The 13962-nt window shown below is 38.0% G+C and overlaps 2 protein-coding genes across 9 annotated transcripts in view; both read left to right on the top strand.

The window, feature by feature from the left end:
• The window catches only part of LOC138180026 (uncharacterized), an 87382-nt gene extending 80524 nt beyond the window's left edge, over positions 1 to 6858 (top strand). For all 8 annotated transcript variants that reach the window (XM_069113440.1, XM_069113437.1, XM_069113442.1 and 5 more), the window contains 3 exons: positions 3149 to 3456; positions 3712 to 4048; positions 4422 to 6858. In XM_069113440.1, the coding sequence (XP_068969541.1) occupies positions 3149 to 3456; positions 3712 to 4048; positions 4422 to 4598 (822 nt within the window). In that variant the 3' untranslated portion in view covers positions 4599 to 6858. The remainder of the gene's footprint in view (positions 1 to 3148; positions 3457 to 3711; positions 4049 to 4421) is intronic.
• Positions 6859 to 7564: 706 nt separating this feature from the next.
• Positions 7565 to 12260, top strand: Hen1 (Hen1 methyltransferase). Its single transcript, XM_069112633.1, has 5 exons — positions 7565 to 7949; positions 8148 to 8395; positions 8501 to 8683; positions 9357 to 11923; positions 11985 to 12260. The coding sequence occupies exons 1-5, from the start codon at positions 7680 to 7682 to the stop codon at positions 12074 to 12076; spliced, it is 3360 nt and encodes a 1119-aa protein (XP_068968734.1). The 5' UTR covers positions 7565 to 7679; the 3' UTR covers positions 12077 to 12260.
• The last annotated feature ends 1702 nt before the right edge of the window (positions 12261 to 13962 follow it).

Genomic DNA, 13962 nt, shown 5'->3' with positions numbered 1-13962 from the left:
CGTAGCCATCTTCGTGCGGTTCTTTCAATTTATACGAGGACGTTGATCTACGTCGAAGGAAACTCGTGAAATGCGAGCGGTCGTTCGATCGCAGGCTTCTCGTGGCGTCGATAATTCGTAAAGAAACGGACAGCGAGCACGCGACCGTCACGTGCGCGAGATACGACGTCGTAACAAACGGTGGAAGAAGCGTTTAATTACGACATAATGATCTGTTATTAGGCGCAACGACCTCTTCGCGTGCGACACACGTGACCACGTCACGGCACCGAGGAAATTTCTCGTTCAGCGTTGCACGCCGCACGGTGTTCCTGCATAGCGTTATTTTGCCTATGGCCGGTCTTCGCGCCGCTTTTAGTTTACCCTTCGTGTCCCTTCACGCTCCCGTACATTTCTCAATCGTCGTCCCACGGACCGTCTCTCCGCACGCGTGTCAAACTCTATGCGCGAGAGGAGAAACAAGAAAAACGGCAGAGATCGGTTTGCTGGTCGCGCTTTATTTCTCGTAAGTTGCAGCCAAGTTAAATACCTTTTTTTTATTATTAACGCGGAGGAAATCCGCACGGACACCAGGTCGCTTCTGGGGAAAAGCGGCGTGGTAGTGCCGGACTCCAACCGACTAAAACCTCCACGATGACCGTCCAAGCTGCGATCGAGAGGGGTCCGGGAACCGGTGTGAACGACACACCGGGCCCCAAGCTAAATACCTAGGACTCTACTTAGACAGACGATTTACATGGAAGCAACGTGCCAGATCAATCATAGACAAAATACGGATAAAAAGAAGACAGATGTACTGGCGAACCAGTCGAAACTCTAAACTCAGAATGGAAAATAAACTAAAAAACGATAATAAAACCAATTTGGACGTACGGAATACCACTATGGGGGGTAGCAGCAACGAGCCACGCAAATAAACTACAATCTACGAGCTGTCTAAGCTACAATCGAAGATACTCGGAACGACAGTCAACGACCCATGGTATGTCACAAAAACGAGGATATACGCAGACTTAAAAATACCAACGGTCAAAGAAGAAATCGGCAGGTACGCAAAAAAATACAGGAAAAGAACGGCGACACAGCCAAACTATCCGGCTGCTGAATCGAGCAAAACTCTCATAAAAAGAAGATCGAAGAGAAAATCCCACCGACCTCGTTAAAGAAATAAAATAGACAAACTCGAAGATGGTATCCCGCTGGGGGTAGCCACCCGCGTGTCAATATTTGGCAACAAAGGTAGAAAAATTTACCGAATGTCCAGCTGGACATATCGTAAAGCACAAATTAAATAATAAAAATAAGGAGTTGGAGAGATCATCGCGCGCGTCATATCGAAAAGAAAACGAGAAACTCCGCCGGGGGTAGCCATCCACGTGTCAATATTTAGCAACAAAGGTAGAAAAATTTACCCAATGTCCAGCTGGACATATCGTAAAGCACAAATTAAATAATAAAAATAAGGAGTTGGAGAGATCATCGCGCGCGTCATATAGAAAAGAAAACGAGAAACTCCGCTGGGAGCCCGTTGTCCGATCGAAATCGAAAGGACAATTTCGCGTTCCTTTTTCAACGAGTGCGAGAAGCGCAACGATAGACTCGTAAATCGATGACGTGCGCCGTCGAAGAACCTACGATACTCGTCGCGTGGGCCATTCCATGGCACTCTACCATTTACGCGAAACAATGCCGAGAGTAACGGACTCGTCCTGTTTTCGTAGAAAAAAAAGAACGAGGAAGGTGGTCGGGTCTATGGTCCGCGCAAAGCACCGGACGCGTTTCGCATTTCAGGAACGCCAAGCTTCGCGAAGAACAGGTTTGCCGGATCGTCCCGTACATTCAAGCCGACGCGACAGAAAAATTCTCGAGGACCCTGCGTTTCGAATGTTTCGCGTTACGTACTTTTACCGGCTTCCCCTATTTTCTACGTGGACCTGTCGCGCGCCAAGATCGGTTCAGCGAAGAATTCGCGATCGCTTTTGCCGCGAGGTTAATACTCGAACATTGTCGTGGCGGCTACGAACTTTGATCGAACGAAGACAGAGACCGTCGAAGGCAGCGAGGACGATCGATGATTCACAGACAGTTCGCAACGTCGAAAACGAGGTTCCTGGCGCGGTGACAGCGTCGGACCTCGCTCGAGTTACTTGAAAATTGACAGCGGCGTTGAACGTTTATAATTCAAGACGGTTGTCGGACGACGTCGTGACATCGGCAAAGTGTAAAAGTTAGCGCTCGAGCGAACAGCAAACTCTGTTGGAAAATTTGTTCCCTGAAGCACCTCGTACACCGCGATGGAAAATGAGATGTAACGAAGAGGTTGCTTTAATGGACGAAGATCTTTACGTAGGAAGAAGAAGAAGACAGGGAGGGATTGTTTCAGTTTCTTGACATTAAATACCGACCGTTCGCGATCTAAGTTTGAAACGTAAACGTAAAACTTTTGTCCCAAATCGTTGTTGTCGTCGTACGGAAACCAGGCCCCGACCGTATACGTACAATGTTACATATATCTCGTGGAAAACGTTCCTTGTATTTAGCATGCACACGGTTAATCGAAAAGCGAAAGAGAAACAAACTCGATAATACCGTGCATTGGCATAATGCGGTAATTGGTAATGCGGTCGGGGCAAACCCTCGGGATCTCCTAATTAATACCACATTAATAGGCAAATCGGAGATGCCTTGCGACTGACACAGTTGCGCGTAGCCGCGACGCTTCCTTTCCCCGTAGGATACGATCGTTGGACTAATTACGACGACGACGAACTCGATGCATGCAAATTTTATCATTATCGATTCGCAACGGTTTTCTCGCGAATCTTTTTCTTTACGGTCGGTCAGTTTCTTTTCTTTTAACGCACTGCCGGAAGACTGTGGAGAAAAAAAGAAAAAGGGTCGTTAATCAAGCGATTCTTATTCCTTAATTATCGATAATGAGCTAACGTGATTAATCGTTGGTTGATTACTAGCGGAGAAGAGCGAGCCGAAGCTCTCTCGACTAATACAAATTGCTGATTAATTCAACGTCGATAAAGCCACGCAGAAGTGGTACGTTTACCACGGTCTCGAAACTGCGCAGCGGTGGCTCGCGCGTACGTTACATGAATTCGCCAAAGTCACTCAACGGCTGATATAATTATTTCAGGAGGACCTCGTGGCACGGCTGACAAGGGAGAAGGCAGAGCAGCTACGGACATTGTCCTCGCAGCTGTTGCTGTTCGAATCGAGGCTTTGTCGAAAACAGAAGGAGATCGAGGCTAGTCTGGCGCAACGAGAGTCCATTATTCTCAGACAACAGAGGGTGATTCGTCAATTGCAAAGCAGACTGGCGGAAAGAAGTACCGGGACGAGAGATTCGCCACCTTGCGACGCTCTGGATAGATTGGACAGTCTCGGAGACAGCGACAGCGCCGTTGTTCTCGAGGAGGCGGCGGACGACCTAGCGCCACCGAGGTACGCGTACGCTTCGTTCGACCGAAACACACGCGAATTTTCTCTCCGCGCCTTTAAAACTATCGTTACGGCCGTTTGTTATTTACCAGCGAAGCTAAAGACAGAGAATCCTTTGCTTCTACGCGATGATTAAATTTACTTAAAAAACGAAACCGTTCTCACGGTTCGATAGACGCGAAATATCCGCACACGTTAGGAACGGTACGTTGGAAAGTTAATAAGTTAAGTCAAGTAAATGTAAAATATCCTTCGCAGGTTTCGCTCGAACATCACCGACGTGACGGTGATCCGATCGGTTTCGGACGCGGTCGAACCGTCGAGCAAGTACTCGTCGATGCGACGATGCAACGGTTTCCTGAGGAGACCGGAGATCTTGGAGACCGTTTACTCGGTGGAGGAGGACGGAGACAGCGAAAACAATCAGGACCCGTCCGAATCGACGGAAAACTCGGAATGCGAGGAGAGACGGGCAAAGAACTTGGGAAACGGAAAGGGCAGACTTCAGGATTTGTACGGCAGCTTCGAGAGACTCGCTCAAGAGGCAGACTCCCCGCCCAACGAGAGACCAAGGGACGAAAGTCAGCAGGCGCAGGTAAGAATATCTTTTTCTCCGAATATCCACTTAGTCGCAACCGTCTTTCGTATCCACCGTTTCTTCTTTCCACCTTTTCGTTAGTCTATTTGCATACGCGCTATACGCGCCACTATCGAACTTGTTTCGTCGATTCGCGTTCGAGCAACGTCTGGGAACATACGTGTACGAGAATTTTCTTCTCCCTTTGAGAATCCTCTTTCCGACTTTTCATCCTCTTCGACTCGTTTATCCGTCCTATCTTCTTACATTTTTACTATATTCGCGGTATTTTCGGAATCCTTTGAAATCAAACGTTCGTGCAACCGCGTCCATCGTACTCTCGATTCTTTCTCGTAAGCCGGTCGCAATTCTGAATCTCGTGTTTTTCCAGGTCACGTACAACAGGGTAATGAGCAATCACCGATCAGTGACGAAGCCAAAAGACGTGAAGTACAAGAGGATAAACAAGGCGAAGTCGAAAAGCCTGGAAGAACTAAGGGGACGATTGAGAAATTGGGTGGAGAAAGGGAACAAAATCGCTATATCGTTGGATCAATCTTACGCCTGAATCTCTACTTTCTGAAAGTATATTATACAAATTGTTGAAAACGGCGATCGAGATCGATCGATCGTTCGTCGTCGTGCGCGCGGCAACCTCGAGCGTCAACGATGTGGTGGACGTCGACGCGATCGATCGCCGTTGTATATTTAATTAAAATTCTCATCGCTCCATGTGATATTTACCGTAGTGTCTCGAGAATTAATTAGAAACTTTACGCACCGCGGAATACGTTGCGCGTGGACAATTTTAACATTTGTGATATATATAATGATTTTATGATAATGCAACCACGTTATCTAGTGATAATTATCGTCGTCGCGATCGCGGAACGGTAAGAGGAGTAACGCTAATGGAGGAGAACGAGACAAGATAATCGAGAATATTTGCTAATCGCGTAAACGTAACTTGTACCGTGGTAAGCTCGCGTTGCCAAATTCTCTGGCGTACGATCTGCATCGTAAATCGAAATTGCCTTTCTCACCGCGAGCGAAACTAAACGCGCGCCCGATATAACCGAGTCGTAGCTTCCTTACTTCCTTTCCACGCGTTCGCCAAATCGTCAATTACGACCACCGTGCTATATCGATCAACTGACGCGACGTTTGATCTTCTTCGAAAAGAGAAGAGCATACGCGCGATCGCATTGTCCAACGGACCTGAGCTCGATTTTTTATCTATAAAAATTGCTTAAACGCCGATCACACGCTATATATATGGCTCTGTCGCGTCATACTCCCTTATCTGACTGTATATCTTCGCCTATACGCAAAAAGAACAAACGGGATAAAAGCTTTGAACGCGTCATACGCGAAACTTGTACGATATTCTCGAGCATCTTACGAGATACGATATCTTCTTTCTTATGTCGTTCGACGAACATCCTACATTATATTCGGTATCGACAAATGTGCCACTCTATCTACTTTTCTATTAAGATTTCGTAGGGCGAACTTGCTCATCGATTCTATCGCCAGGCTAATCGAAACAACCGACACTGTGCACCGTAGCGAAAAGAGACGCGATTCGAGTTAACGCGCTTACCGTACTCGTAAATATCAAAAATTATTATCGAGAGGTAATACTATATGAAATATGTGTATACTGAACGATAAATGCTTTAAAAAATCACGGTACTTAAAGTATCGATGAAAATATTTTAACTCGACCACTATATTCTATTACCGCGATTGTTTCGATCAGTCTGGCTAGTGAATTTCTTTAGATAATCTTCGAGATTATCTGATTTAATCGACGGAAGATAATCAATATCTATATATGTATATGTGATGCATTTACTGAATCTAATGCAGCACGAATTATTTTTCGAGATTTACGAATGTCTTTTCGATGCGATTAAAAAATGTTCGTAAGACACGAGTTACACTGTAGCATAATATTTTTCGATCGTTCTTTACGCCGTACCAACGACACGAACTCGACACTTTATTTATTTATCGACCATGTATGTGCGGCCGTCGTCTAACCTTTCTGTCTCATTTTATTCAAATGAGAAAACTATTCTTGCGGGTACCTGTGTAATGTTAAAAAATACATAGAAACGTTTTCTATTTCGCGTTCCGTTCGAGGCGAATTTATATTTAACCGGCGCGTTCTCGAACGGGATAAGGGTACAAGAAAACTATCGACAATCCCCAATTTTGAAAAAAAAAAAAAAAAAAACGCAAAACATATTCTATTAGAGAGGAATCTACAGACAGTTCTTTTGTAAATAAGATGAGATGAAATATATTATAATATGTAATAGCTTAAGGTTAAAACTCCTCGGAATTCTGCAAATGATTATCATGTAGATAGCCGCGTTAATAAGAACAATAAATTTTAACGATAGAGAATCAAGTTTTATGTTCCTGTAGGCTGCATAACAGCCATCGACAGATCTCGTGCATAATATATTTGCGCGCTTATAAATACATATACTTATAAATAAATCGCATATAAATATATAAATATATATAAACGAAATACTATATGAAACTGTAATTGAGTCTACTTTACTAATGACGAAGTGGGAATGAGAAAAGAAAAAAGTCGGAATAATCTGAGCAAACTGACACTGATGAATCTGTGGTATCGTATTTGCAGATGTTCCAATATACGCGTGAACAATATAGATGCTACAAAACTGATACAGATATCGCAAATGGTTTATAAAGAAAGTCGACTGTCATTCTAATTTATGTAAACGATGTATCGTGTATACCATCGCTTTCTTAGAAAATTAGTAAACTGCTACCGATATTAATAATTACCGCATTATTATTTTAATTATTATATTAAATCGCAAATAAATTATAATACAAAAACTTGTTGCGTGTGTCATTGTACCCTTTCAATTTCAAGCATGATGGGAAACCATGGAATTAAACGATATAACTTTTGAAATATGATCTTGTTTCAGTTACAATGTCGCATATATTCGTTTAGCTCTAACGATTTGTTTAGAATCGTTATCTATCTTTCACAGATCTAAGGCTTTCATACATCCTACCTATACAAAGATCTAATGATTTCTTTAGAATTACTAAAGTCGTGGATTAAGTTTTTCTTGATTTTCTCGATATCAATGAAGTAATATTTTCTGAAATATTGTAAAAGCATAACGTTTTATACTTCCTTTGCAACTATACGATCTATTACGATCGATCCTGTTCTATATTTTAGTTATAATTTCGTAAAGACTTAAACCTACAAATTTCATGGAATGTCTTGTCTTAATTTAAACCGGTGTGTGCCATTGACTAAATATAAGATAGACCTAAGTCTGCTATCTATTACTATACCGTGTTAAGTCGATAATATCGCATGTGATACGAAAATGGCAAGGGGGTCGAGTGACCTCCAAAACGTGAGACACGAAAAAGCATTGCATGTTACATCTATCTTGTACCTCGTCTGTGGCGCTATTTTAGTATTGGCGCGTTTTGAATCGTTCTACCAATCAGATTCAATTTGGTAACCACCTTCAAAACAAAATAATATGGCTGGTATTACGCATAACGGAAAGTTAACCGGGATGCATTAATAAAATTTTATAGCGATCAAAATCATTTGATCTTTGTTAGTGACATGATTATTGTGCTCTTCCATGTGATCTATTTCTTTGGCAAGTTTGTATATCAGAATTATCGAAGCAAAAGACAAAAAACAATGGATAATAATACGGTTAACATGGAGCCAGAACGCAACAGTTCTGAAAGTGATTGTACAATGATAAATCCTGAGACACCTCAGAGTTTTGAAGAAAATATCAAATTTTTCCCGCCGGCGTACATCCAGAGATATGCTGCTGTCGCCGATGTACTTAGTAGTGAGAGATATCGAGGAAAAATACGCAAGGTATTCCGCTTTCATATCTTCGCAATAACTTTACACGTGGATTTTTCTTTATTGCTAGAAATATACTTATAAATCTTACGCGCAATTTCATATATGATATAATACCTTTTATTTCGTATTGCATGTTTGATATTTGCAAACATGGATTTAACAAATTTTTAACAGGTAATAAAATGACTAATCTCTTTCTTTGTTTAGATCGTTGACTTTGGATGTGCAGAACTTGGTTTTTTAACACACCTAAAAAATACAAGTGGCATACAAGAAATATTATGCGTGGATATTAATAGACCGCTTTTAGAAATTTATAAAAATAGAGGTGCTCCCTTAGTATCTGAATATTTACATAGAAGAACTGCACCTTTTGTGATTGAGATAAGCGAAGGTTGTGTTTCTCAAAATGACAAGAGGCTAGAAAACACAGATGCTGTAATCTGCATAGAATTGTAGGTTGCTATATATCGTGATCGATTGTTTTTAATTTTACTTTTCAAGCGATAAGAAACTCGTATAATATTTCATAAAATATAACTCATATTTTAACGCTTTAGGATCGAGCATTTGTATCCAGATACTTTAATAAATTTCCCTTTCAATATTTTTGGGTATATCAAACCAGTATTGGTAGTGATAACAACTCCAAATGCAGAGTTTAATACATTATTCCCAAACTTTTCTGGATTTCGACATCCTGATCATAAATTTGAATGGACCAGGCAACAATTTCAAGATTGGTAATGATTTTGATTTTCTGTTTAATTATAAATTTTTAATTTATTTTTAAATAAACAGGCTGGTATATATGTATATACAGGCTGGTCTATGAATCAGTCACCACACTTTGCGAGCCTTACCCGATGATCTGATAAGAAAATGTTTTCAATAAAAATTGAACAATTTTCAACCGGCTACAAAATACGGTATACAAAATTTCCAAAAATGCTTTTTTCGACCAAAAGTCAAGGTTACGTTATTTATGCTTTTGTAATGTGCATATAATGAACATTTTTCTCCTTGAGGCGTCCGATTTAATCGAAGTAAAATTATTTTTAACGGTAGCGCCCTTCTCGATTAATCATCGTTTCAATATTTAGTGTCATTTTAAGGTCATAGTTAGATGATCGTTATAAACTCGTATTAACGTCAACTACGACAGTATAAAATAAAAATACGTGGCATTCATTTAAAGAAGTCAAGGTGATCTTGACTTTTTCTCGAAAAAACGATTCTTTCGGAAATTTCTTGTATTGAAATTTGTAGTCGATTTAAAGGTGATCAATTTTTATTCAAGATATTTTTTTATTAATTTGTCCAGTGTCTGAAGTATTGTGGCGATTGATTCATCGGCGTATCAGCCCGTACATAACAAATAATCATACATGTCATAAACATAATTTCTGTTAACAGGGCTCAAAATATTGTTTTAAGATACCCCAATTATATAGTAACATTTCATGGGATTTGTAAAGGCCCAGAAGGCTCAGAACATTTAGGATGTTGTACTCAAATGGCTGTTTTTCATCGCGTCGGTGAGAAGGAAGAAGTGTATAGCCCTGGCATTGAAAATTTATTCAAAGTTGTAGCTAGATTCGAATACCCGTTTCAAATAGATAATCGCTCAGATGAAGAAAAGATCGTTGACGAAGCATCGTACTACATTAGACATTTATCGTATCAAGACGATATGGAAGAAGAAGTTCCATTAAAACTAATATTAAAAATGTTACGTACATTTCCAATTTCTATGGATGAATTGGAAACAATTTTAGGGGACGCTGGCTGGGCAATTGAAGAGCGTGAAGAAGGCCCCGTTGTCTTAGTACCACCACCTACTACGTATTCTGATACTACAGTAGGAGGTGGGCCTCTTTGGAGTAATGACATGTATGCTTCGGAGGAAGATGACTGGAATATGGAATCCGAATCACCTATAAATTACAGCAGACGAGAAAGGGGCAATGAAGATTGGAACGTAGAATCAAGTATCCTTATACCTGTTATGCCACACAGTAATTCTACGCTTGAAGACAATTCTTATGACGAAAAGGATGTTTTACTTAGTAATGAATTTGAAACGACAAGAAGTGCCGAAATTTCTGATAAATACAGTGAAATTAACAACGAAGGAAATATAGATTCGATACTTGGCACAGATAATTTCAATAAATCATTTGACAATAACGATCCATTGTACTTAAATGAATCAACAGAATTATCTGATTCTTCCGTAACAAGAAAACTTAAAAGTTTGTATATAACATCGGACACACAAGATGATGCTGTATCAGATACTGCACAAAAACTTAATTGTACGTTAGATCTAGTTTACATGTCTCTTTCACGGGCCTCTACTTCGCCTGAGCCATATCTTTTAAACGCCGTTAAGATGGACCAACAATTAACGAACGATAGTATATGTAATCAAAGCATGAGTGATCACTGGATGTTAAACAATTCGCTCCAACAGGAAAATATATCAACTAACACCAACGCAGATGTAAATGATGAAGAAAGCAAGAAATCATCGTTAAAATATGATCTCGATGTACATGATCACTTAAATGATATTTATTCAAATACATTATGTAAAGAAGATAAAGATCCTGACAATGATACTAACACAGCAGCAAGTACAAACCCTATCGATCAAAATCAAATGCAAAGTATCCAACAGAGCAGTAATGTCTCGGAGCATAATTGTCATCTAAAAGATCAATTACAATCAGACAATAGTATAGTTTCTGCTAATGATATTGTAACAGACAATCAACCACAGTTTACAAGTTCACCAAAAATAGAAACTAGAGCAAGTAGCGTGGGTAAAAAACGAAGATCTCTTGATTACAAGGAGCAGGAGAAAAATACTAATTCGTTAAATATATCACAGAAATGTCAGTTCACAAGCCCTGGTAGTAATAATAGTAGAAATGAGGTACTTTTACAAAGCAATATTGATACAAATATAACTGCTATGTCAGGCAATAAACCAAATACAATAGGAGAAAGGTATAGTAAACAAGATACTTCTATGTATCAGAATGATATGAAAGTAAAAAGTGGGAACGAGTTAATAAAGAACTTTGATAAAGATACACTTAATAGTAGTGATACAGCAACAAATTGTCCTACATTAGATGATGATAAACAAACAATAGAGGAATTGCCTGAAACGAATTCTTTAAGTAGCAACAATGGCACGAAAAGTAATGAAACATTACAAAGGGAAATTACAGATCCTTGTGCTACAGGAAAGTTAGTAAAGGAAGAAAAAGAGCTTCCTGCAATAAATACCAATAACATACAGTCAGTAAATTGTGATACAAAAATTCAATTGACGAAAAATTCAATTAATGAAAAGACTGATTTAAAATCTGAATTACATAATGATCATGATTTAAGGAGCGTTGTTACCGAAATGTTTTGTAATGATACCAAAGATACAAGAGATATTGAATCCACATCAGTATTAAAAAATGAGAAACAAGATGAATGTAACGTAGAGAATCGCGAATTGAAACCTTCTCCAGAAACTGTGGAAACACCTTCAAATAGTTGGTCTCCGGAAGTAATAGATTCCGGATATCCAAATACCGCTTCCGCTCAGGATATAACACCGGAATACGCTCTATCAAGTATAGCGCAAGATCATATATCCGATTCTGAATCTCCAAGTATAGCAGAAGTTCTAAGACCCGAAATTCCCGATGAGATCGAAGTTGAAAACGGTGATCTTGCAAATAATAACAGAGATGGTGAAGGTAATAATATGATTGCTGCAGAATTAAACGAGCTGGAAGACTTACAACCCTTCATTGAAGTACTGGAAAATGATATTGAAAACGAGAATGATATTTATGGTGTAGAGAATGACTTCCCTATATGGTTGCTAAGAATATTAAATATGGCCAACCCAATTGATGTGGACATAGGCATGCAGAATCACAGGGAATTGATGTTTCCAAACAGAGCAGCAGGTAATTTTATCAGTATATACAAATTGTCAATAAAGATAATGATTAATTTTTATATAAACAGGTGACAACGCAAGATACGTAAATATGGAACGCGATGAAGGTTTTGATAATAGTTCTGAAGAGAATAGTGATTTAGAAAATAATGAAATGTAAATGATGTCAATGAAAATGCGCTAATGAATAATGTCGAAGACGATAATGAAAATGCGCTAATGAATAATGTCGAAGACGATAATGAAAATGCGCTAATGAATAATGTCGAAAACGACAATGAAAATGCGCTAATGAATAATGTCGAAAACGATAATGAAAATTCTTCTAACCGAAATAGTGAAAATGAACAATGGGTTATAATTACACGTAATACGTAATATTGTTGAAATAATAATATAGATGATTTCACATATCACCCTACAATATGTTTGCAAGGTCTGAAGATAAAAATTTGAAGGTAATTATTTTTTAACAGTACATACATGTGTGTATTCTGATCGTTCACTTATGTTCCTCTTTTTTTCTTTTAAATGTAAATATATCTTAGAATATTGTAAAATCCATAAAAATCTTTCAAGGAGCTTGTTACGAAAGTTTCTTTTTCTTCCTTTTATATATATGTATAATATAAGAGATGAATTTTTTTTATTGTCTTTTTTCTTTTTTTATCGCATAGAAATATTCGTGATACACTCGTTTTCCCATTCAATCTATCGAGATATCAATGTTCTTGTAAGTAAGCGTAACACAGTATTTCAGTATCAATACATCTGTATGCGATTGTATACTAGTAATAATATTTGCTTGTTAATACTTGAAACATTAAGACGTCGAATTTAAAAAAGATATATATTTTCTTACGATTTTCAAGACTTCTCGTCATATCGTTTTTAAGTACGTAAATAAGATTTGTGATGCGCTATTTTATCTAGATATGCTTTATGAAAGTTTATCAATATGTTACATTTCTGTCTACTCGCACTTATTTAATAAAATGCCTAGTTAATTTATAACGATATTTCCTGATAATATATATGTTGAAATCTATCTAAGACTGAAATGGCATTTCCATTTTAAACAAATAAAACATATCACATACCCTCTAATAACTTTTCTCAATACATTATTATATTATTTAAGAACCAGTACTACTAGTTGATATTAATGGCATAAGACACTTAAGAAATAGACAGATGATATCTTTCTTTATTTCAGTAAAAGTGGAATGACATTACAAGGTGTACAGTGATACATGTGTAGTAACCTAAAATCTTTACATGACTTGTTAGTAATTTATCTTTATATATATTGTTTTTTAGTATTTACAGAAAGTACATCTTTTGTTTCATACATCAGATGTAGGATTATTGTTAGCTATTGTACGAATTTCTAAAGTGATCATAATCTTCGCTTCGAACGTGTATATGATACGTAGTAAATGTTACGTTAACAATAATGCAGTTAAATTATCGTCAACTGGGAAAAAAAGCAAAACAAAAATAATCATTACCAATCTCTTCTATAAACTGTACGATGCAAGATAACGGCACGATATTTAATTTAGTTCTTGGTATTCTAAATTGATAACTCACAGTACAAGGAGTACAAAATAAATTAATCAGTAATTCCATTAAATGAATGGCACTAATTAATACACACACATACACACATTCACACAAAGCTAGATTTACAATCTAAAATATCTTTTCAAACATTCTTGAATATTTACTCGGTCTTATTGTTCACGTAACAGAAATGTTTATTACACATTTGGTTAAATTCTAACTTCGAGTAGTGCCTTGACATAATTTATGGCCTTAGATCTAATTTATGTAGATTCTGTCAAAGCAAGAGACAAATGATAATTAATATACGTTTAAGCATCACACGTCCGTACATGTCGTTTACTGATTGCGAATTAATCAAATTTTCAAAAAAAAAGGAAAGAAAAAATGAAAAAAAAAGAAAAAGAGAAAAAAAGGAAAAAAGGAGATTAAGGTAAACGGAAAAAATATTTTGCATTGTAAGAGACTATATCTAGTCTT

Source organism: Bombus flavifrons, chromosome 5 (assembly GCF_040668555.2).
Source record: "Bombus flavifrons isolate JBK064 chromosome 5, iyBomFlav1_principal, whole genome shotgun sequence".
NCBI classification, from domain to species: domain Eukaryota; kingdom Metazoa; phylum Arthropoda; class Insecta; order Hymenoptera; family Apidae; genus Bombus; species Bombus flavifrons.
Note: the sequence above shows the minus strand (reverse complement) of the source record. Positions and strands in the feature narration are given on the sequence as shown.